At 32.6% G+C, this 26928-nt stretch overlaps 1 protein-coding gene and 1 pseudogene across 2 annotated transcripts; both read right to left on the bottom strand.

Moving 5' to 3' along the window:
* Nucleotides 1–385: 385 nt before the first annotated feature.
* On the bottom strand, nucleotides 386–25535 carry LOC149898182 (uncharacterized). 2 transcript variants are annotated; one of them, XM_090115534.1, is made up of 5 exons: nucleotides 25085–25535; nucleotides 12835–12915; nucleotides 5592–5784; nucleotides 2289–2539; nucleotides 386–983 (listed from the first exon to the last, which is right to left on the bottom strand). In XM_090115534.1, exons 1-5 carry the CDS (start codon nucleotides 25422–25424, stop codon nucleotides 904–906), a joined length of 945 nt encoding a protein of 314 aa, XP_089971660.1. In that variant the 5' UTR covers nucleotides 25425–25535; the 3' UTR covers nucleotides 386–903. The 2 variants fall into 2 exon arrangements, with proteins under 2 accessions (XP_089971660.1, XP_089971661.1); XM_090115535.1 differs by lacking the exon at nucleotides 2289–2539 and having other exon boundaries at nucleotides 25085–25531.
* Nucleotides 9289–10534, bottom strand: LOC149898183 (uncharacterized; annotated as a pseudogene).
* Nucleotides 25536–26928: the final 1393 nt, after the last annotated feature.

Genomic DNA, 26928 nt, shown 5'->3' with positions numbered 1-26928 from the left:
CGCTTTATTGTATCCGAACATTGTAATAAAAACAGGTTAGGTATGGAAATCACTGGATAAATAATATTTCATTATATTATTTTATTGTATTGTGTCATTAAATCGAATGATTTATTTCGTTGTTTTTACAACCTCGTTTATTGTTTATGAAAGCAATTTGGATTGTTTACTTCAGGAATTCTTATTGTATAAGCTCTTTACATTGTAATTTTCCTATCAAAAACAGCGTTTTTATGAGTAAATAATATAAAAAAATACCAACCTTCCAAAATTGTCCAATAATTCATAACTAAGAGCTACCTAAGTAGTATACAACTTTTTTTTCAATAATGATATTATAGGTAGGGACATTTATGGGATCACTTAAATAAAATAAAACATCGAAAATAATTAACAAAATTTATTTCACTAGGTGCTGAATAAATAAGCCTTAACAACACTTATCCTTAAAATAAATAACTTATTTAATCTCATAACAAAGTCGACGGGCTCGCGCTTAAAAATACTTCAGTTAAGTTAACAAGCAACTAAATCAGTCTTAACACAAAACTGCTCGCAATGCTTTAAATTATCTGGACACAATAAACAATTTACACAAGAAACAAGAAAGACCAATAATCAGGTCCAGAAATTTAAAACATTACGGCTGGTTCATTTGCTAAATGTCAGATCACCACGCTAAGACTGAAGTCTAAAATTGAGCGGATCAAGCAGCCACGTGGTAATCTGACATTTAGCTTGTTCGAACTAAATGACGCCACTTGACCCAATTTTACGATCCTGTTGTCCAATTCTGTTATTGACTCGCCGGCATTGACATTGACGGGTTAAACATTGCCATGTTATGTTGTTCCGCCATGTTCTGAGGTAAGGTATACAGGGGCATCGGCATGGAGGAGGCGCTTAGCGGCGGCGGTGGGAGGCCGAATAAGAATCTGAAGTAGCGCGCGAGCTTCCATAAAATATTGGACGTCTCCGGTACCCTGCATCATACAACAATCGTTACATGTGTGTAAATGTCAATTCAAATGACTCGTACAACTCTAGCGACCCTACGAATACTAAACTATTGAATATACGACATAAATGCTCAGGTTTTTTAAGCTATCGTGTACGAATTGAGTCATTTTCATTGATATTTACAGAATTTTTACCCATTTGCGTTTAATTTCACAAAAAGTGACCTTCACCGTTACTAACAATAACAAAATAATTATGTGTAGGTACAGATAACTTTTATGCCATAACAAAACGGTATGTGTTATTAGTATAATCTGTATCGTTGGTCATGAATATTTCATCGAAGTCAAGTTTAAGGGTATGATTATTATTGACTTTGTCGTGATAGTAGCTGCCCTTCTTCTTTTTCTTCTTCTTCTTAGATTTCTTAATTTTTTTAGTATCTTCGCTAAAGAATCTAAATAAGTCTTCATTCACTTCAACAAAACCTTCGATTACATCCAAGATATACACAACCAAATTGTACGTAACGCTATAATAGGCTGGAGGTTCTTCTTTATACTTGAGAGTTGATTTTAAAAAAGATTTAATATAATCTCTTGCTTGATATAAAAGAGTGTCTAAAAATTCTGGCTTTTTCTGTTTTTTAGCTCTGGGTTCACTGTAAGATTGAGTTGTTGTTTCCAGTTGAAAAAAGTTTTCAATACTTCGCTTGGGTCGTTTGCGCTTTTTATTCAACACCTTTTTAAGTTTACTTTCAGTTTTATTTGATCGATTCTTTTGATTTTCAAACTTAAACATTATTATTGGCTTCCAATCGCTGGGCTCGGGTGCAAGTGTAGCATTGTTTATTTCGACTAATACATTTCGTTTTGGAACATTTCTTTGGTACGGTACTAATCGACTGTTATTTGGTTTCGCTACAAACATTGCAGGATTGACATAGTATTTAATTCTAGGATAATAATAGGTGTGAGGATAATTAAATTTATATTTCTTTGTTTTAATATAATCGCGAAAATCCTTATTATGTTTAAGTCTATTTAAATCTAGTTTAAGCTCTGTAAATTTCTTTGGTCTTTGTCTCGGTAGTTTTTTGAAAGACATCTTTCGTTGGGCTATATGTCGAGGTTGAGGGAGTAGAATTTCTTTTGGTTTCTTTTTCCCTTCTATTACTTCTGTTTCCACGCTCTTCGCGGTCGACACGTCAGATTTGAGACCTCTGAAAGTTGCTGGAATTGCATCGTAAAAAACACTCGCTATCGGATCAACGAAGCTCCTGATTTGATTAACGACTGGCTCAAAAAATCTGAGCAGTGTTGACTTACCATCCCATCTTTCTGCTGCTCGCGTCGCGTTAGCTACTACGGCGGGCGCCTGCTGCGACTGCTGAGCGCTGGGGTCGTTCGTTTGAAGTATTTCGTGGGTATGCGATTGCGATCCTAGCCCGGTGGGACTGAACATTTCTGATGAACCGAACTGTGGGCTCACTCCGCTAACGGAGTATGCGTGCGACGAGGCGCTTGGAAAGTCTATCGGGTATTGTGAGTATAGATACGGATGGTTTTGCAAACCGGCACTGGAACGCAAACAATAATTGTTTAAGATAAATGATCATATCGTTAAGTTGATACAAAGTTGAGCAGTCGTCCGTAGATTGTGTGCAGCGTCACGTCCTTTGTCAAACGTCATAATGAATCCATTATTGAAGGGAGATTTTCAATTTCGTTACAGAATCAAGACGTCCCTTTAATTTCGTCAGTCTTTGTCTTAATTCCATTATCTTGAGTGAGGGGTTATATTTAAATAAGAAAGTTCGAAGTGGAAAGCGTGGCGATTCATACATATAAATTACATTCCTTCTGGAATCTTTGCTTACTTTTATTTACGAAAATAATGTTATTGTGTTGATAACATTCAAAACATTATCCTCACAAGGTCAGTAAGTAGTTCTGGAATGTGTAGGTAACTGATGCTCTGTACATGTAATTATATATAGATTTGGAAGACATGGAAGTTTAAACATATAAAGTTTATGTGTCTCTACATTTTTCAAAAACTCGATTGCAAAATGTCTTGCTATTTACAATATGACTAATTCATCACGGAAACATTAATTAAATTAAAAACAAACATTACTACGATTTCGAATGATAGAAAGTCGATCCAATATGTATTGAACCAATGAAGCAAGATGAAATTTCTTTACATGTACTGTGCGAATGTTTTTATCATTTCCACTAAGCATTTGCAGTCACGTCAAGTGGAGAAATCAGTCCAGTGCTGAGGTATGCGTGAGAGTCGACATGCTATATCCGTCATGCTATACTAAACATATTTGGAACAGTCGAAATTGTTGCAAATTCAACGATTCTCTAATTGGTCGTTATTTACAGATGCGGTAAAGATAACTGCTGTTTTATGTTATTGAAAATGTTAATTTACTTTTAATTAGTTTTATTTAAAAAATGTAACTGCATTTTATATAGGTGCTTTTAAATAGAATATCATGGTTGTATATGAGTATATTCATAAAGTGACGGTCAATGAGAAATGAGTTAATAATCAAGTTATAATTAAATTAATGAAATGTAATGAACATTGAAATGAAGCATATAGTTAATTAATTAAATATTGAAAAACTGATGAAAACAGTCTGTAATATCAATTATAGTCGTTAATAATAGTTAATAATGTAGTGAAATTGTTGCATGTTCTTTTATTTGCTGTTTGTTATAGACATGCAACTTGGAGCATAATTAAATTAAAGGTCATTGTCATTGCACTAAAACAATTATTATTTTACCGCATCTATTGAAATTTATAAATTGTATATGTATTACTGTTTTAATTACATATTATGTATAATTTTACCAAAATTAGCAACAAATTCAGATGTTTTATTCACATGTATAACACAGACATAAGTCAAGTCTACAAGAAACTAAATTGAATTCGTCAACAAATGAAAAATTTGTATAGGTACTAATATCAAATTGATATAGAGGTAACAAGTACTTTAGATTTACTCGTTTAAATAATATTACTTATTGTGACGAAAGCTCCCAATTTTTTATATTTAGAAGAATTAACCTTTGCTAAGAATGTCATTTTTACCTACTTTATCCACTACTAGTATTATACTAAAGTAAAGGATTATTTTTACGAAATTATAGTTTAACCTTGTCTGAATCTAAATGTATGATTAGTTAATTTATTTGAATAAAACAAACAATAATGGTTCCATACTTAAACTTATTGATATTTACAAAATTGTGAAAAAAATAAACTTTTTCCAGACTATAAAATATCAAACATAACTCATTACTTTAATTAATGGAAAATTATACTGTATCCTAAAGAGGTAAACATGAAATATGTTTTACAGTATTCAAATTGTATTTTAATAAGATTAAAAATTAAATTAACTGATCTCGAATAATAAATGAGGAACCCTTTATGGGTCAGCTAATTGTGGTCAAATTCCCATTTTATTTGATTATTAATTAATTATGGCTTTGGAATTAAATGATGTAAAATATTTTATACTAGATAATGTATAATTATACCAAGTTTCATCGAAATCGAACCGTTAATTTTTGACCAAATTATACATCTATAATATTTGTGATGAAAGCTCTCAATTAGTTTCTTTTTTTATACATAGAAGAATACTATAATAGAGATATAAGTCCATCGACTCCAAAATATTTGTGTTCATTTTGTACAAAAATAAATTTGAGCAATCTATAAATAAATAGCTATCAATAAATAGGTACCTAACTAATTAGTTATTTAAAATAGATAATGAATTTTACCATTTGTACTACTGAAACAAGTATTTGAAGTGAAATGAGTGCTTTTTATTTAACAAATCAAAAACTCTATTTTAATGTTTGAAACGACGCGTTAAAATAAATCAGTTTCAACATTACTTTGTAATATATAAGTATTAATTATATTTTATACTTTACGATTAGGTACATGCTAATTTTTCATTTCAATTGAGCCACCGATTTAATAAAACCAGTGTCCTAAATATTATTCAACTCATTCCTTCTAGCAATGTTTTTATCTGTCCTGTTAAAACACATAGAGAACATGAGCTACAATATAATTAATTGCAAATAGGGTCTATAAATAAATTCGCCGATCGGGAATCTTGATTGAAAATCGCTAGAACTTTGAGATAGTTAATGACATTCTGAGCGTTTAATGGTTGGAGAAACCTAGTACATCTACCCACATAGGACAAAATTAGCTGCGTAAATAAGTAATAGTTTACTGAGAAATCTATAGTACTTGTTAGGAATTACTGAGACATCTTTATAGGGTACTTTTTCTGTTTAGTTGTGCATGTATAACTTGATTCTAAAGGTAAGTATAATTTTGATAATTTACAATCAAATGGTGTAGTAAACATAATATCTTAAGACGTAATGATATCCATTGAAACATGTTAACTTCTTGGAAATAAATTAATAATCATATAAAGTAGGTAATGAAACAACTCTTTAATTAGAAAATTATTAAATTAGTTACACGTAGCGTGAGTCATATCTTCTATTATACAGGTACAACTAATATGATTAAGAATAGGTACTTTTATAAAGTATATACAAGATTCTTACCCGCCAGTGTAATTCTCATACAGTTTCTTAGCAGCCATTCCTACGGTGACTAGCAGAGCTAGCTTGCTCGCTAAGAAAGCCTTAATCGTGATGACTGCGACCACCGCAAGCGAGAATATTGCTATTGCAGCCGACTTCATACCAAATAGCAGGGGGATCACCGCTTGCATCACTTTGCGTTTATGTCGCCTTCCTGGAAGCATAATTTTGTATATTATAACACATATACAACGTATAACTCAGTCGCTATATGGATATGTCTGTAGACTTTTAGAGGTATAATATATCTTGTAGATTACAGAACGTATTGCATTGAAACTCGTTGCTGAAATTCAGTTTCACGTCACTAAGATCTAAAGATTTAATCTTTAAACACTATTTTTATGTTTACGTAAATAATGTTGGTTATGTTACTGAAAAGCAGATAGTCACTATGTTCTAAATGAACTTGAACGAATTTTGAACGGTTATAAAGACTCGATAAATAAGGTAAAACTACCACCCTATTATTTGAAGCCAGCGTGATTGTTGACGGGCGGGTATTACCAGACTGTCATAATACATCGAATAGTAGTGAACAACATGTATAGCTCATATTATGCTTTACATTCTTCCTCTTCCTTAGCACAAGCAGTCCCCACTTTGTGTCAAATCCGGATGTTAATAGCTAATCATAATGTTAATTTGCTTTATGCATAATTTATTGTGTACTTTTTTTGTGATTTTGTATCATCACGAAAGTGTGGAATGTTAAATGTTGTTTTATTATCGTGTCGTCTAATGCACTTCGTTTTGATATTAAACGGGTGTTGATTAGTTCTTTTTTTGCTCATTTGTAATATTATGATTTTACTCGAAACTATCCTGCCAACCTGCTCCTACAAGATGTGCCTCTTCGTATTAATTGAATTGAATATTAGGTGTTAATAGTATTATGAACATTTTATGTTGCGAGTGCATACAGGGAACAGGAAACACAGGATTTATAATGAGAGTTTAGGTTGTAAATTGTAATCCACCACACTACATAATTTCATCTAGTGTTATTGCATATTTTGTTTTGGACCCGTTTATTTCGTTGTTAGGTTTTTTTACTGATTAGAGTATATAACTAGTGATGATGTGGTTCATGGTTACATTATTGGTACCAAACATAACAAGAAAATATTAAATTAGATCAAACTCATGTCAAAATTTATCTTAGAAACTTTCAACTTTCTATTCTAGAATAAGAACCAGACGCGTGGAATAATATTTGGAACAAATATATCATTGAGAGGCGAAAAACAAATCCTAAAACGATAAAAGAGCTGTAAAAATTTAAGCCATTTATTAGAATTATTGTTATTGTTAGCGACTATTGAATAAGACAACAATATACATATAACAAGTCTATGATATTATCAAATATCTATTTTGTGCCTAGTTTATTTATTGAAACCTTCATAACAATATCAATATCAAATAATAAATATTAGTGTGGTAGTTATTAGTCCATAAACTAAATAACGTCAAGCCAATATGATTATTTATAGAAATAACCACAGCTTGTTAAACATAACATTGGTTAAAATATTCTACATTATCACTGACAATATTTCCGAAAATATTATACATACACTAGCAATAATAAATAAATACAATCATTATAATTATTATCCTACTGAAACAACATAGCAATTGACCTGAAATACGAAATTGCTCAGTAGTTTCTCTTAATTTGTCTTTTACTTCGCTATGTCGTATTTTAATCCAGAAAACACGCACTGGAAACAAGTATGCATAATAAATAACAGGAAAAACAACTCGAGAGGGCTTTAACAGGATTGCTCGTAGTCTAACTGATCCAAAATGAACTTAATATAATTCACGTACATCGCTATTTATGTAAAACATTTGCTCCTACTGTTTTATTTACGCAAATACGTCGCTTAAGGATTTGCTCTCCATAATTATTCAGGCGTTTGAATTTTCTGTTTTTGCTATGTATATCGTTTTTACGTAAAACAAGTTAGTAGGTATCCATTTTGTATCTACCTATTTTAAATACCAATGGACTTTGTCCAATATCATAAAGATTATTTTTTTCCTATAATTATTATAAATGACAAAATCATATTATTAGTTAGTGACAAATTGGTGTCCAAAAATTTTAATATTATGGTAATTTTATAATTTATTATTTTGGGAGCTCAACTCAAAAGCTGAATTAATAAGCTTGCAGATCTCAATGTTTTTTTAGTATTAAACGTTATCAAAAGAGACTTCATTAATGTTTAATTAAAATGAATATATGAGCTTCTGTGTGGTGCTTTTCGAATATTAAATACAGTTTTCGGAATAAAATATTTTATGCAACTTACTTGATACAGTTTTTTTTTTGCTAAAATTATATACATTAGATATTAGTATATGGGCGGATGGCCATAATCATCAGAATCACCCATATCTTCAGTAAATTATAATGTTGGTGGAAACAAATGAATCATCAATGTTACAACAAATGTTATGTAATCGCACAAATCTATGCGCTAGTAATTAGGGAATCACTTGATCAATCGCTTTTAATTAGTTTCGATACAACAATACACAAGATTACTCGGAACAATAGCGATTCGTCGCAAACGTGGTGCTCTAGCCGTTCTTCGTTTGTAACCAAGCAACGTCTGCAGCCGACCATCGACGCGACGCTCCGCTAGATCGACAGTTGTCAAATCTCGTTCCGATGTAATTCTCATCAGCCAGTAATACTTCTACCAGCCAGTAATACTCCTACACGGCCATTCTGACTATCGACCGTCCTCGGGCGCATCAAATTGCAGTCCTGTAACAATAACACAATCCATCGGACGGGTATCTGTCAATATCTACCCGCTCGCCCATCCTGACAAGCTAATACGTCGTCGTCGTCTACGTCTACTACGTAATGTTACGGTCATACAACAATAATTGTCTCAGAATTAAAAAGCGTGTGTCCTTTCGACCACTCATGGACCGGACGGCACCTTTTTCTACTCACACAACAAACAATGCACTCTTTATCGGCATGTCCTATCCTTAGGACCAATTTTTTACACAGTATCATTTGGACCGGACGGGTGTGTCCTTTCGACCATGTGCATGGACCGGACGACACTGTCCTTTCGACCAAAGAACACTTATGGTTGAATCGGATAAATGTTTCACTTCGACCAGCCGCTATCAGCTGCATGGCCCGGACGACATTCCCTTCAACCACTTTCACACACCACATTACTCGATAACTGTTCTCACTCAACGTGCCAACATACTTAAGTAGACTTCATGCAAACAATGCTTACAGATTACTCATAAGTTACGGATTGTCTTGCTCTGCATGAATTTCGACCAACTATCGACAATTCATGGTCAATGATTTCACGATCTCAGATGTTATGTCACGCCACGCTTTATTGGGACCGTTATAAATAATCGTTAGCAAACTTTTCAAAGTGCGTATCACACGCTCTACATGCCCGTAAGATGCCCAAGATCACTGCGCACAGTATCTGGCAACTTACTAAGATAGCTCTATTTTATCAAAAAGCAAGACGACCCGCTTTCAAACAAAAAGGGGACTGACTCACCGAATTACGGCCTCAAGATGCCACTCGACAGTCGTCGTTCGCAGACATTAACCTCTTATTTTGTAGTTGCTATACCTCCTTTTTAACCGACATCATCCTCTCTCATTACAATTTGTTGCTACGTGTCCAGCTTGACCGCATATGTAGCAGGTTACGGTCGCAATTTTATCAGGAGCACGTAATGCAGTTGACGGATTTTGCTGTTTAGTTATTCTAGAAAAATCTTCTCGAAGACGCTTTTTACAGTCGGCTTGCCGGTGTCCGGGGATTCCACAAAAATGACATTTATCAGGAACTCTTGCGTCTACAAATCTTTTTGTTATTGTTTTGAATCAGGCTCTTGGATTTCAATAAGCTCCGATCTTCGCTTTAGAGAAATGCCTCTTAAGATTCTAAATAGCTGAGGTTTGGTAGTGACAGTATACGCGTTTAGCTCACGGCGTATCAAACCATCCATCTGACATAAGACTGATATGACAAATCCAGTTATAACATCTTCTGGCATTCGAGTTTTAGGTATAGTTTCGATCATATTTCATAAGCGCAGGCCAGCTTCTGCTGCAGTTTCTTGTGTTCCAATTTGACAATGCAATATTTCATCAAAGTAGTCTTGAAATAATTTTGTTTTACAAAATCTGGCCATTAAATTTTGTTTTTCAGTCTCCCATGTGAACTCATTCAAATTTAACTTTGTCAAGCAAGAGGCAGCGCAGCCTTTCAGTGCATAGGTAAGAGCCACAAGTAAATCTACGCCCTTTAAATTTTTAGTCAGTACTATAAGCTCTGTAATCTTACACCAACCTTCTACATGCACGTCTACATCTTACTGATTAAACTCTACAAGATTAACTGTACAAGACTTAGCGCTTGCAGTTGCCACCGGAGCGCGGTTGCGTCGTTGCTATCATCCGAGTAAGGAGACATTGATATTGCTTAACAAATTCAAGGCGCTATTTTCGTCAGGTGGTTGGTTTTCCTCGGTCTTTAGCGCATGGTATATCCCACTTCTGATATGGGCGGATGGCCATAATCATCAGAATCACCCATATCTTCAGTAAATTATAATGTTGGTGGAAACAAATGAATCATCAATGTTACAACAAATGTTATGTAATCGCACAAATCTATGCGCTAGTAATTAGGGAATCACTTGATCAATCGCTTTTAATTAGTTTCGATACAACAATACACAAGATTACTCGGAACAATAGCGATTCGTCGCAAACGTGGTGCTCTAGCCGTTCTTCGTTTGTAACCAAGCAACGTCTGCAGCCGACCATCGACGCGACGCTCCGCTAGATCGACAGTTGTCAAATCTCGTTCCGATGTAATTCTCATCAGCCAGTAATACTTCTACCAGCCAGTAATACTCCTACAAGTATATTTTAAAAGGTGTAGTAAGTAGTAGTTTAGTATAGATCTTTAAAAGGAACTCACAATAAAGCTCTAAACACTAAAAGCTCAACAAAAGCTATCTAATGCAATCTTCAATTATATAATGAAGCACTCTCCTTTAATTAGTTACTTTACTAAAGAAACTATGAAAGATATAAAATGGTTGCACTTAGAGTTACGATATAGGTACAAGACGACATGGTAAACCACTTTAGAGATGACGTATGCAAATCTGCAATAGATTTAAACCATCCTTATTTATATATATTAAGCGCTAGTAGTTTTTAATATAGTTTCGCTATGTCTATACTAATATTATAAAGAGGAAAGGTTTGTATATATGTATGTATGGTTTTCACGCATAAACTACTGGACCGATTTTGATGAAATTTGGCAGAGATAATCTTTAGATCCTGAGAAAGAACATATTAGGCTACCTTTTATTGCGAAATATGTACTAGTCTTATATAAAAGTAAAGAATAATATTTTGTATGTATAATCCTATGGTTCACAATATTACCTAACAAAACAAAATGATTACCTCTGATCGTGATTCTAAGGAAACATGTCATGAAAATAAGTTAAATTATTGGTGAGAAATGCAGTGAAACTAGTATGTTTAGTTTTATTATAAATATTTATTTTTAGCTGCAGGTAATCATTATTTAAAATTGAAACATTAAACTGCTTTCTTTTTGTATTATGGATACATCGAGTAGATATTCAAGCACAAACAATTTATCAAAAATATCTAATCTAATATATATTATAAAGGCGAAAGTTTGTAAGGATGTATGGATGTATGGATGTATGGATGTTTGTTACTCTTTCACGTAAAAACTACTGAACCGATTACAATGAAATTTAGCACACATATAGAGGGTAACTTGGATTAACACATAGGATAGTTTTTATCCCGGAAATCCCACGGGAACGGGAACTATGCGGGTTTTCCTTTGCAAACGCGGGCGAAGCCGCGGGCGGAAATCTAGTTTGTTTATAAAAACACAAATAGTATACTAATTAGTTTTCATCTTCCACATAGTGTAGGATATTTTGAAGATAACCGAGGGTAAACTGTATACTTACCCGTTAATTAGTCTATTATTATACCAGCAAAGTTTACGTAGGTTTCCCAAGAGTGACTCACAAGTTTACTTAAGTTTATTTGGAATTATAATTCTTATTCTTATATTATTATAGCCTTTACTAATAAACTGCTAATTAGTTAAAGAAGTCTGTGTAAGTAGTCATGACTACATTATAATATTACCTATGTTCATTATATTTAAAGTATACCTACACTTTAAATATAAAATATATTATATTTTCAATATTTTGATGTAAATCTGAATTACATTACTCTTTGTATTTGTCACTAGTTGCTCGCCCGAGGTCCAACCATACACATTTCTATTTTTTTTACTAATAAAGACGGAGACAAAAATCCATCATTGGAAAAATCATTATAATATGACTCGATCAGCCGTTCTTTAGTTATCTATAGGCACTAATATTATAAAGCCGAAGAGTTGGTTTGTTTGAACGCGCTAATCTCAGGAACTACTGATCCGATTTGAAAAATTATTTCGGTGTTAGATAGCCCATTTATTGATTAAGGCTATATATCATCACGCTCAGACCCAACAGGAGCTGACAATGCGGGTAAAACCGCGAGGCACAGCTAGTAACTTATAAGCGTTTGCTGGTACTAAAATTTTATATAGAATTACTCTGGATGGTATATTAATTCGATAAATCACTGGTATATTATCGTATGTTTGTAAAATAGCAAGGAAATTCAGAAAAAGAAAGCCTTCAAAGAGCTTCCCTGGCGTGGTTCCCGCTGCGGGTTTCACATTAACTTTATATTGGTGTAACCTTCGGATGATGTCACTGTAGCAACCTTGACTCCGATATACTATAAATTTATATGTTTATGTAGGATTTTTATGGGATAAATATCGGTAGTTTACCTATACACTTTTTTGTAGAGATAGGTTGAAGTTAATATTGTCTTTTGAAATGATGTGCTATAATATTTTAGTGTGTCACGTGTTTAAAACAAACTATAGATATTATCAACGCTAATATAAATCATAGAATCAATTACTAGACTTATTTAGTAAATTCAACAGAATTGTAAATGTTGGGATAAAAAATATCCCGATAAAGCCATACTACGCCGAAATTATATTATAGTGAATATTTTCTATTATTTTTTCGGTAGTAAATTACTTACTAATTCGTTTGGGTGTTTTGTCTTGTGGTTTCTCTTCTTCTACCTTGCTGTTTGATTTCTTCGGAGCTTCATCCGAAACATCTGGAATAATAAACAAAAATAACATTATAAAATTTGATTGGCTAAAATTAATAACTCATTTTACTGAAAGTGGAGTGCAAACACTATCTCTACATAATATACAGGGTGACTGGTAAGACGTCAGACGCATTTTGACAGGAGCCTCTTCTCATGAAACTGAACAAGTTTTGTTCTACTGGTCCGGGAGCCAGCAGCAGATTTTATGACCAAGTTCCTCTCAAGCGGTAATTAGTAAAATGCATCAAAGTATAGTATTATGAAGCCTCGTGAACGTCAGCTGGAGCTCGGTTGGGGGGAAGAGCGGTTGTAGCCTCCCGTATCAGCTGACGGTTTTTCCACCAAGATAGAGCCAGCTGACATATATATTTATCCACAGTTACATATAAGCTATCATCAGGTAAATTTTTGTTTGAGAGGAAATAACGGAAAATAAATTTTTCTTTAAATTTAACTTTCATGTTCGAGACACCAGCTGACGTATAATAAACCATGTTGTAACCAGCTGACTATTTTTTTTCGTTGAGATATTGGGTTAGCTACAATTTGACAAATTTTTAGCTGAGAGGAAATGAATGAATGAATGTATTTTTTTCCTATGTGCGTGGGAGGCTACAACCGCTCACCCCCCCAACCGAGCGCCAGCTGACGTTCACGAGGCTTTAAAATACTATACTCTCATGCGTCTGACGAATTATCTCTTGAGAGGAAATAGTTAACCAAATTTGCACCTGGCTCCCTAACCATACAACTTTGCTGAATTTGTAGAAAAAAATTTGGACTTTGTATGGAAATCGGTCAGCTGATTAGCGAAGTTTCCTTACAAAGTCCAATTTTTTTTACGAATTCAGCAAAGTTGTAGAACAAAAGTTGTTCAGTTTCATGAGTAGAAGCTCCTGTCTAAATTCGTGTAACGTCTACCTTTCACCTGGTAAATTATAAATATTACTTCCCGGCGTCTGTCTGTATGTATGCTATTTTAAAACAACACAATGGATTTTAGACCGGGAGATACTGACACAAAATTTCGAGTCATTTGTAACAGGATGGCGGTTCTACAGGGGTCTTAGTACGCAATGACAAAAAGAAAAACGATGGCGTGAACGCTGGTACCGGCGGCTTAGTCGCGTGGGCGTTAGTCGAACTCGTCGGAAAATAGCGAAAGTCAAACGATTTGTAACAGTATGGCACTTATTTTTCCTGTAAGTTTGAGGATCAACAAATATAAATACAAAATTTCAAAGATCTATGTGTTGGAAATCTTCACTTATATAAATTAATAATAAATTAAGTTTTCAAGTATGACAGCACTTTTTCCCCCTACTAGAAGTATGGCAAATATAATAATGGTCACATTTTATCAAATACTCTCCAAAAATCCAAATGCAATACTGGTACAAAAAGTTTGGCGAAATAAAAAATTTTTGCAGATTTTCGGCGGTATGGCGACCATTTGGAATCGTCCGAAAAGTATGGCATGGCGATTTTCGTAAATGGCTGCACGACGATAGTTACCTGTGCAAAAGTTAGCCTGGTACAAATGGTTGAATGATTGTTTTATTTAAATCAACACATTCGCGTCGGTATGGCGGGCTGTAAGTCACACCGGAAAAGTATGGCATGACACTACCGCCTACTACTTTTTTATGGGCTATCGGTAAATTCTAAAATTTTTGTGTTACAAATCGTTTGACTTTCGCTATTTTTCCGACGAGTTCGACAAACGCCCACGCGACTAAGCCACCGGTACCAGCGTTCACACCATCATTTTTCTTTTTGTCATTGCGTACTAAGACCCCTGTAGAACCGCCATCCTTGTTACAAATGACTCGAAATTTTGTGTCAGTATCTCCCGGTCTATTTTGTTGCGGTTTTTAATATATACCTACAGTGGTTCTCGAGAAAAGGTTGTATATAATTTGTTAAGTTATAGACAAAGCATACGAAGCCGCGCTTAAAAGCTAGTTTATTATTTTTGATGCAAATAATAATAAACAGTAGGCATTCAAAAGGTAAGTAGGTACTTTAATATCCGAGAATGTTTCAAGAATCATCAGTCACCTATCGAGATTGGGTATATCCTCCCACACTCATAAAATATTTGACTTATTCTTTGTTATGTAAGAGAATAAACACCTTGATGGATCAGCCTATGAAAAGATATTTCTTTACATACCTACAGAGTATAGACCAGGAGCATATTTTAAGATTTGCGCCGCAGGGTATAAAAGTTCCTGTTCGAGAAATACTAAAATAATAACATTTCATGTCTTTCTAATTAGAAACAAATGTATTATATACATAATATCGCTCATTTGCTTCTATAACGTGACAAAGTCAAAATCTCAGTTGTTGGGAAAACGCATTTGAAAGTTTAAAATTCCTGTAACTTTTTAATTATTATGGTTAGACTATTCAGCTCAATACAACATATTAAAACGTTCTCGTTTTTTTGAATCAAATTGTATTCAGAACAATAAGTCGGTTATTAAATTTATTATGATTATTTATATCAGAAAGGGCCCTTCTTGTTGCGTTTTTCTTGTAAAATGTGTGCAGTATTGCGTTACAAACAGATATGTATCATTTTTCTTGAAAAAAAAATTGAATAAAAATCTAAAACTTTACAAGTTATGTCGTATTGTTACGTTTTATTGATAATCAGTAATCTAAATGTATTGGAAATTTTAATTAAAACGTGTTACTGTAGTAGAAATCTTTTTATTTTTGTACTTTGTTTTACAAAATGAAAGATATTTTTGCGAAATTATTGTGTAACTTTCTCTGAAATACAAGTAATATCTACACATTAAAAAAAATATACAATTATAACCACCACATTAATATTTTTTGTTTTACTTTTACTCACAAACGTTGGCAATTATAATATTACAACCCACCCCGAATTCGCACGGGTACAATCCTGATACCATCGATTTTTCTGAAGACTTTTTCATGTGTTAAATACTTAGTAGGTAAATTATTTTGATAAATCTCGTAGGGTTCAGAATGCGTTTGCAATGCAGGCGGAAAACAATGTAATTATTTACAATATCACATTAGAAACGTCAAAAATAACAGTTCATTCACCTATTTATGGATGCTATTATACAATAATTTGGAAAATCCAAAAGTGCACGCCTCATAATTTTTTTTAATAAATATTTATTAATTATTATTTTTGTTTATTTAATAACAATTAAACCACATCGAATCAGACCCTGAAAAATGAAAGGGTTCTATTCCTGAGCATACTCAAGCGTAAGAGAAAAAAAAAGACTCGATTAGTAAAGTATTTCGGTCGCTATCGTGTTAACAAGAAAAAGGATCGGCACATACAGACACACGGACGTCCAAGACAGAACTTTTTTAAACTGTTTTTTAACTAGTTTAAATAACAAAAATGACATCAAAAATATCATGAACGTTAAAAATAGTGTTTTTTCTTAATATGTGTGTGTATGTATTATCTTACAAGTGCAATGTATGATACATAAAGACATTTTAAGTTTGAAAAATCAGATGTTTTGCGCGAAGTGACAGTAGTACCCACCTCAACGCTTCGCTTATGAGGCGTGCAATATACATATAAACCTTCCTCTTGAATCACTTTATCTGTTAACAAAAACTGCATCAAAATTGCAAAACGGCAAGCATTCGGCCGGGGAAAACGACTTTGTTTTATATTTTGCTTATCTCAGTAATATTAGGAAACTAATCTTTATTGCGGGTCCCGGTCATACATAAATCAAATAAACATATTAGCAAAACAAATCGCAGGTTCTTGTCTCGAGACAGCTTCTTGATCTCTCCTAAATTCCAGTAATCTTTCAGTATTTCACGGTGTTGTTCTTCGGAAAAAAAAATTGACACTTGAAAATGCAGGTTTCCTTGCAGGATTCTCTTTTAGTTGACGGGGCGGCACAGTTTTTTTTGTGATGCTTTCGATTCGTAGGACTGTCTTGCATTTTTTAACTTATTTGTAATATTTTTTTTTTCATTTTTCTTTATTCAGTGGTATTTTTTACTCGTTTATGCTATAAAATAAATTGATTGTTTAATTCATTTGTATTTCGAGAATCGGTATGATCTTTTCGTTTTTCTAACTTAAGTGAATGTAAAATAAAATAATGAATATTTTCTCGTACAAGATTTACAAGCTTCCTAGACCGTGATTCCATCTGAAAAATAAATTAAGTAATCAGACAACATTTTTATCATTTATAATGCAACATTGTAGCGTATTCGTTGTAAAAATGTATTATTTTTTATCAAGAATGTGTTAACTTGAGATAACCAACATAAATACCAAACATTTTGTACTTTTATTATCAACTGTAACGGAACATCTTAAATTAACCAACAAAAAACATTGTTTATTTCAGCAACAACGGGACAATCCTATGTAAACCGTAGCATGCGAATACTATTTTTACTACAATAATGACCCACATCCAAATGTCCCGTTATAGCTGCAAATATAAATCAGTAAAAAAACAAAAGGCTATACTTACCTTTCAGCAAAAACGTGATACAATAAGCTGTTACGTTTTTACCGCAATCGGGCAGCAGTTTCCTTCTCATGGGAGCAGCGACAACTGACTTAAACCGTTCTTGCATTAAATTCAAGAGCAAAAAGAGATTTCGCTAAACCGATAGTCGCCGACCTTTTCCCTCATAACTCGGTCATTTTTGGAGCTAGAAATATCGCGTTTTAGCAGCAAGTAGAGCGCGATGCGACGAATTCTACTGTATCATTATTCCATAACGATACATATGCTCGTTAACACGTTCTTGTCGCAAATGAGCGATATATATTTCTGGAATTGGTTCATATGATCGAAATTTAGGTCATACTTTCGTTATTTTAAAATTTTCTCTTTGATTAAAATAAATACAAAAATATATAGACTAGCAATTAAAATTAAAATAAAAAATTAGGGACCTTACTCAAACGGGTTTCACCTTGTGAGAAAATGTTTATATCAGTGACAAAGACAGATTAATAACTTACAACTACAAACACCTAATTAACTTATAAACTGTAAAATATTTAATAAAATGAGTCTTAAAAAAGGCTCTTAATAAGAAATAATATTTTTTAATTAATCAACCGACCTTCAGCTTTCAAAAACAGTTTAAATAAACTATGTGTTCGTTTGTTTTATGAAATTAAATAATTATGAAAATTAAAGCTCTGGATTTACATTTACTGGGTATTTCTTTATTCATAATATTTAATTACAAAACACGAAGGTCAAAACTTACCTACTTATATGCAATATGTATTTATTTTTTATAATTATTTTATACCTAATGTAATATATTATACATTTTAATGCTGTATAACATACCTAGCTGTGCCCCTATATATGCCTATATATGCAGCGTTCCTCGATAAATGGGTTATCTAACACCGAAAGAATTTTTCAAATCGAACCAGTAGTTCCTGAGATAAGCGCCTCAGCAAACAAAAGTAATAAAATTCTACAGTAATGTGAGCAAATTTTTATATGGATTCGCTTATTATCAAGAAATTTTCTGGCAAAATGAATAATCTGTATATGCTCAAGATCTCATTATTTTCTTTTCGTATCTCGAAGGAGTTATCATCGATGCGTAGTAATTGGACATTATATTTTTCACGTACTTACATTAGCAAAATAAGTATATAAAATACATCCTATTGTACTATTCAAATGTTTATTTAAAATGACTTTTTAATATTATACTAGCGGTCCGCCCCGGCTTCGCCCGTGGTACATGTTTACGTTTTCTCTACATAAGAACCATCCTCGTACTTCAAGGAATATAATAAAAAAAGAATTATCGAAATCGGTTCAGCCGTTCTCGAGTTATGCGCTTACCAACACATTTTGCGATTCATTTTTATATATAAGACAAGAAGATTAGTAAGGTAATATTATTCGACTGAGCGGTTAGCATGGCCCTGCTTTCCAAGCCAGAGGTCATGGGTTCGATTCCCACCCGGGGCAAATATTTGTGTGATGAATATAGATGTTTGCTCTGTGTCTGGGTGTTAATTATCTATTTAAGTATCTATTTATAATTATTATATAATATGTATGTTTATAAGCCATCTGTTTTCGATAACACAAGCGAAAGCTTAGTATGGGATCAGACCGTGCCGTGTGTTTTAATTTATATTTATACTAGCGGTCCGCCCCGGCTTCGCCCGTGGTACATATGAAAAATAGATGTTGGCCGATTCTCAGACTTACCCGATATGCACAGAAAATTTCATGAGAATCGGTCCACCCGTTTCGGAGGAGTATGCAGACTAACATTGTGACACGAGAATTTTATATATAAGAAGATTTGATTGGTAAAAGCTTCTAAAGGTAGGATTAAAAAATCTCTATCTAATTTATTTTCAGTTTTAGTAGAATTAAAATACCGTAGTAAGTTCAGTGTCGTCATATTATTATGCTACTGTAACTGTTTCTTTCTGTATTAATAAACTATAATTTTTATTGGATTTTTCGATTCATTATTTTGCAGGATAATATATTATCTAATTTTAATGGTATAGAAACAATGTTCAAAATTCATTAAGCGTGTTAAGGAAGAGGCCATCGTACTTGCCACTTACAAGATCAATCAGGATTTATTTCAAGAGATATCACGTGCCATAAAGAGATTTATTTTTAGTAGAATTGTATTTAATATTAAATATAATAATAAATATATATTTGGTAATATTGGATATATTTTGATAAGAAACAATGGCGTCATACACTAGAAACTGTATACTATAAATAACCTAATTTACTTGCTCCTTTGTGTACCAAAATAAACAGATATAATAATTACTTTTCTTTAAATATTATTCACGTCTACCTACAGTTATATAAATAAACATTTTAACTAACTATTAATTAATAGAGGTAACAATAAATAAACATTTTAACAATTACTCTATACTTTAATTAACACAAAGGTAAACATTGTTGTGTGGGTGTTATTTTCACACATATGCAATCTATTTATTCTTATAAATGGTTCACGCACACAGATATAGATTGGCTAGATACTTGACATGAAGTCGGATTTTGTGTATTCAGAGCATTATCTCGACGTATAATAGCGATAATTGTTTTTTTTTACAGTTTACAACGTAATTTTGTGGAATATAATATTATGATAGATGATGCGATACGATAGATGTAAACTAAATTTATTTTAATGAATAGTTTTATAAGAAATACAGCCAGTAAAGTACAAACAATTTTGTACAGTGGGGAATACGATTCATTCTTGCTCGTTACAATTTAAGTATTTTAACTTTATCCATTTTATTGTAAAAAAATGCGACTAAACTCTATCTACACACATTTCAGCCTTTGTTCTGTTACTGTCTTTATAGAGCAAATTTGTCATACTAAATTATTATTAGTTGTTATGTCATATCCAGTAATTTATAATCCATGGTAACCAACTCCACTGGGATGGCAGTAAAAGGTTGAGCTTGAAATTTATGAAACATAGCCGGCCTTGTATCTAGGCACTCGGCAAAATAGCTATAAATTTTATGAGGATATAAATTTTAACATCTATACTTCGCACTGCATATATTATCATTACGATGTAGTGTGCTTTTGATATTTTAAAATGGTCGAAAAATATTTTGTTATTATTTAAAGAAAGAAAGAAAATACGTTTAATCACAAATACTTTTACAAAATTTTGACTTATAACTAAACACTTAACATGAAAAAAAATTAAATCTCCAAATACAATAAATATATTCAAATATCTTAATATCGTATTCGTGATTAGGTAGACTACTCAGCATTTGCCTCTCCGTATTAGTGGAGAGGCGCCGGTTTTCAGTCTGTAATCCCCTCGACTTGCTACGCTTGGAGCACCAGAACGGTCGTCTGGGTGGTTAAATTAAGAGCTAATGCATAAATATTTGTTTTACTTGGTAAAAATATAATGTAATGCGACACTCCTGACAAGCCAATTAAACTGATTTTAACTTTAAATGCGGCAAAATTTATATGGTGTCACGCTTATATTTTCGCTACGTCGTTGCTTTGTCACACATGCCATCGAACTTTTTGCTTGACATGTCCGTCGTCCGTTTCCTCACCATTTTTCCTTCCTATTGATTAGAAAAGAACGTAATACGTAATTAAACCGATACACTATAAATATAATACCTATTAAAACTAAAATAATAATCCATTACTGCTTGATATATCACACGGATGTGCCGTCACATAGTCTAAGTTTTATGGACTAATTGCTACAATCGCGTGCTTTATGAGAAAACCGTTTGAATTATTCAAAGCGTGATCTGATTGCAGTGAATGAGATTATAGGAAATACGAGAGATTGCGGAATCTGTTATTAATTATGCTGAAATTTATTCAGTCTTGAACGCAAGAGATGTGTGTTGTTTTCATGAGAGCGTGTTTTTGCATTCCGTTGATGCAAAAATAGAATTCGATTGAATTTATTAATTAAACAGTGACCTTTTTATTTCAATTTATGGTTTTGTATTATAGCAATTAGTAGAATAGCAAGATAATATTTATTTATTTTATTTATTGACAGTTTAATACATAAAGGAAATTTTACAACTACTTACAAAAACCTTATAAATAAGTTTTATAGGAAATCTATATATTATATAAAACTCAAAGGTGACTGATATTAGATATAGTGATCTATCAACGCACAGCCCAAGCCACTGGACGTATCGGACTGAAATTTGGCATGCAGGTAGATGTTAGGACGTAAGCATCCGCTAAGAAAGGATTTACCGAAATTCTTGCGGGAACGGGGAAAAACGGGGATGCACGTACAAAGTCGTGGGCGGAAGCTAGTTATAAGATAAATTTAAATGTATCTGCAGTTTCTGCTTTGATATTATGAAACAGTAATCAGGAATATTTTCAACAAATTAGAAGGTAAAAATTTCAATTTTAATTCTTCTATCCATGTATTTTCGCAAATACGAGGTTATATGGTTTTTATCACGTTTGTTGAAGTGTGATGCTATAATACTATATATTATCTAGGATGTTGTTTGTTTATTTACATAGCTATTTGCCCATTTATTCCTGTTATGTTTTAAATTAAATCGTCCCATCCCAATTATTACAAATTCTCAAAGAATATATTTCGTAAACTCATGAATATTAATCGAATATTTAAAATTAAATACAATATTCATAACGTCCACTAAAAGTAAATTGGGATATAGAATTTTTTTTACATTTTAATAACTTAATTACAAATACCTGGGCATGATTAAAAAAACAAACAAAAAAAGGAAAAACTTTTAAAGCTTTAGATTGAAACTTTGAAAGTGGAAACTTTTTTATGTTAATAGCTATTTCTGTTCTATATTACAGTAAAGCATAAATATTCTGAATAGAAATCACCGATTGATTATTCCAATTGATATTTATAATTTTAAAGTTATAATGATAATTATTTTTTCATCGTCAATATTATTACTAATAATTTATCAATAAAATAAATTAATGTATATGCATGATATAAATATAATATTATGATAATTTACAACTTTCCATGTTTACGTTGTAGTTAAGAAATTATTGTAATATTATAATTATTGTAAAAGTATGAAACGTCATCGTCGTCTATACATTTACTCTCGATAATTAAATATATGGAGTGCAAATTATCATGACATAGTTTACGATAAGTTATAATATGTATACTATCTCGGGTTATTCTAATACCTAATGGAATAGTTTACTTGTCTTTGATTTTATTACATGTTCCCAATTAAAATGCCCGGGGTTTCAAAACTTCAAACGTTAAATTTTGAAAAAGAGCCTATGTTTAATTTCGGTCATATGCAAGTTTCAAATTTAATTCTAAGGGGTAAGACTTTGATTGAAATTTTGCAATCGTGTACGATTTTTATTTGAATTTTAGCAAAGAAAAGCCAAGTTATTGATTAAACTAAACATGACACCCAGTTGCTAAGGAGACATTTTAAAACTTGTTTGTTTTTTTTTTTCATTTTTCACCAGATCCTTTTACTTTTCCTTCAGTAACTTTAAACCCGATATCAATGAACTTGTTTAAAAGCTTTTAAGTACAAAAAGTCTTCTAAAATAAATTGAAAGAAGCTATGAAAATAACTATTTTATTACAATAGGACATGAGAATAGCCACGTACGTGTAGCAGTTATATGATATTCTCAAATTAAACCGAATTGTGTATCAAGCCTTTATACGGAAGGATTGAAACTCAACATTTTGATTGGTTGATCTGATACCTAGGTCAATAAAATCCTTCCACGAAAATGGCAAACCGAAAAATGATTTATTTACTTTAGGTAGAATACAGATTAAGATGAACCAATGAGTGTACACTGTATAACAGTATACTATATTACGTTTTATTTAATTAACCTGAATGAGGAATACACTATATACTATAACCAGGCGCTCCTGCTTATTATTATTAATCAGGGCGTATTGCTTTGTTTATTTCATTTTCAAAAAAAAAATGTTGTCCTTAATTATTAATTGCTTCCCACTATTATATTTAAATAGGACAGGCGTATTTCACATGTATTTATCCGCTTTTTCATTCTCTCTTAGCTAATCGTCTGAAATAACGTTTATTTTAAGCTATTGTATAGCTTCTATCGCGGGCCTTGAGCGCGGGGACTGAATCCAGAAATTCCGTAACGAAAAACCTCACGCTCCCCACTCCGACTGGCGCGGAGGTGTGGCTTGAAGACATAGCATGCAATAGCTTTACCGCGGCAGTCCCCGAGTGCTACACGTCTTTTTTTTTCTACATCATTCCAGATTAAAACAAGCCCTGTATCTCTCAGTGGCTATTCTTATTTTTTTTACTTTTAATAGAGTTGAACAATCTAACAGTGGATTTACATCAAACGAACATAGAGCTAGAACATGCAGGAGCATTCGTGATTGTTTTAGTATAAACGAAAATTCAGTTTTGTTCAGTACCTATTAAAACATTTCATAGATTATTTTCGAATGCACTAAGAACACGCTAAAATAATGCTCTACGCCTGTTTACACTAAAATAATTTGACATAGTGGAGGTATAATAAGCATTCACCCGTCTGATGTAAATTGGCCCTAACACGTACGTTGGTTCTTCACAATTTAACGAAGCATGCAAATTGGACATTATCTTGCAAGATATTATACATGTAGTTAAGATAACACCGTGAAAAACACACCAATTATACACTGTGTTTTTCTTTAACAAATATAAAGATTGTGTTGGCTTTGTGCGGTGTAATTTCTTGAAAGTATCATTTCTTATATTAGAAACACTATCGAAGGATCTTTATTAATTAATGTACTAGAATATGATAGTTATGGAAACGATGTGTTTCCTGCTAATTGATTCGAAACAACTTAACTGTTTTTGATATTGTTTTCATTGATAGAAACATCACTAAAGAATAAAATTATATTAGCATTGTCAATTAATTTGTTTATATTATTTGTAATTTCCCTCATTATATTTCCGTAACGAAGCATAAAACAGATGCAATGCACATCTATTTCTTTAATTGATTTGCTCTACGAGTAAGTAGGTGATCAGCTATTAACTGTGTTTTGCACCCTTCTTTACTTGTTTCTGATGGTTATCAAACCTTGGGCCTATCCTTAATAACATTTATAAGCTATTGATAATTTAGTAATTATGGTTTATTGTTTATTACTATTAATTACAATTATCATTTTGTTTCATGCATAAAAAATGAACCCCGGGATTGTATAATTTGTTTCTGAATTCTTCCTCAAGGGAAAAAGGAATGTATGATTAACATTTTATTAATATTTATCGCCGTACATTTGTGGAAATCCATTTGATTTGTACGATTTCGTACAGAAGCAATTTTGTGAATAATTAAGAAAATTGAGCTTTAAGCTAATAATGATTTGCTCCAATAATTAATGAAACGTAAAATATTTCATACGATTAAGGTATTAAAAGTAATGAAACAAATTCATGAACTGTTGTTTTTGACTCTTACGATTATTCATCCTCATAGACCTAATTTCTATAAAAAACAGGTCCTTTGCGAACTCTCTTTTACTACAGAATGTTTTGAGAAAACATACACATACTTAACGGATATACTTTAAAAATACTTCTAAATCGATTTACCTTTAGCAGTCCTGCTCTCATACACCTCCAGGTCCAAGGCGTCACTCTTGTCCTGCGTGTTGGAGAATGTAAACGTAAAGTCGTTCCAGTCAAAGCTGATAGCGTGGCTCGCCAGCAGCCTCGTCAAGGGATCCTTATACGCCCTCGCCTGCCGCACATTACCCAACGGCTCTATAGTAAACGTATCGAACAGCCTAACCGCCTTCTGCTCCCGTATACTCCTAACAAACTCCCTAACCATGTTGTCTATACATGTGGAATTATCACTGCAGTTCAGTTCGACCAGTCCTCTCGCCTGTCCCACCAGCGCGAAGGCGACAATGCAAAGCAATACAGTCATTTTGGACACTATCCGTCACGCACTTTACACAAGTCACCAATCCATTTGTGGGTCACCACTTACACCACCAGCAGTGGTTTGTTCGTCAATGAGCCCCCGGTGCCGCTGCTGATCATTTTTATCCACCGTCATGGTACGGTGGTCACTGTGCAGCGTGTAGGCGTTATTTTTTCAACGTGTTCCTAGCTAGCTGGTAACACTTTTCTTTCCTTGCGTGTACATTCGATTACTTTCCGTTTGTTAACGTAAAATCTCGGGTTGGTTAATTATTTCTCTTACGCTCCGTATTTATTTAATACGCGCAGTGACAGTTCACTTTCTTACATATTATTATGTCTCGCAGTGAATTGTTGTTAATTTGCAGATATTTTTAAATAAGAGGTGATGAGAGCTAAATGGTAAGTTTGGATTTTAATTAATAGCTAGTTTAAATCACTGAAGTAATTGTGAAACATGAATGTTAATCATTTGCTTAATAAATCATCAACTAATGCAATGTGTGCAACTTATATAAAACTAGCAATACCCGACAGACGTTGTCCTGTCAATTTAAGAGCCGTTAAGTTTTCTCTTTTTTATTTTTAGTGAAAACCAAGGTGAAAACCAAAGATTTTCTTTCATAAGATCCTTCTGACAGTAACTAATAGCTATGAATAGCAATAGACAAAAAATAATTATCGAAATTCGTCCAGATGTTCACGCGTGGTGTCATGACCAAGGGAAATAGGGTTTCATTTTTATATACAGCGATCAAAGTGAGAAATCAAGAAACAATTTAATAATAATTCGTATTTACTAAATAAGCGTCCCCTATAAATCAAACTATACATCGACCCACACTACATTAAATTGAACCATGTTAAAACATAAAATATAAATAAAATGACATCGCAAATAAATGCTAATTATAACAAACGAACACAACATTGTATGAAACTTAATATTTTCGTCAATGTGGCCGGTAGTGTGCAACCGTCACATTCCTACATATTCTCACAGCGTAGAAACATAAATCATAAATATATTCGAGTGGTGTTAATTTCTAATGATTATAATATCACGCAATGATATTTTTAAAATGCGTATGTGTATCAAACCGTTGACAATATAATAACTCCTTGTTAGGGTATAACGGAAATTCCGTCTTGACTTGGAGTTAGGAAACTGACTTAGTGTTATGTAGACTTATGAACGTGGTGTATAGGGAAAAGCGTATAATAATGTTCAACGTATTAACAGATCTAAATGACATATTATTATAAAAGAGTGTATTCATCTTTATTTTTATTTTATTTATTTATTTTTCATTTCAGAACCAAAGACACATATACATATTATCACAATACTCTGCCAAACTGTAAAACAGTTTGTTGGCAGATGTAGCTCCATTTTACAAATGTACTTGAGATTAAGATGCATCTGTAACACTACCAGTGTAAAAAGTGTTTATGGCGGTGATTGGGTGGTGATAACCATTTGATTATTCTGCCATAAAAAATTTATT

Source organism: Colias eurytheme, chromosome 23 (assembly GCF_061535395.1).
Source record: "Colias eurytheme isolate Ceu_HAF_F1 chromosome 23, ilColEury1 Martin Lab GWU primary, whole genome shotgun sequence".
NCBI classification, from domain to species: domain Eukaryota; kingdom Metazoa; phylum Arthropoda; class Insecta; order Lepidoptera; family Pieridae; genus Colias; species Colias eurytheme.
The sequence above is the reverse complement of the archived record's forward strand: the minus strand, read 5'-3'. Positions and strand labels throughout refer to the sequence as shown.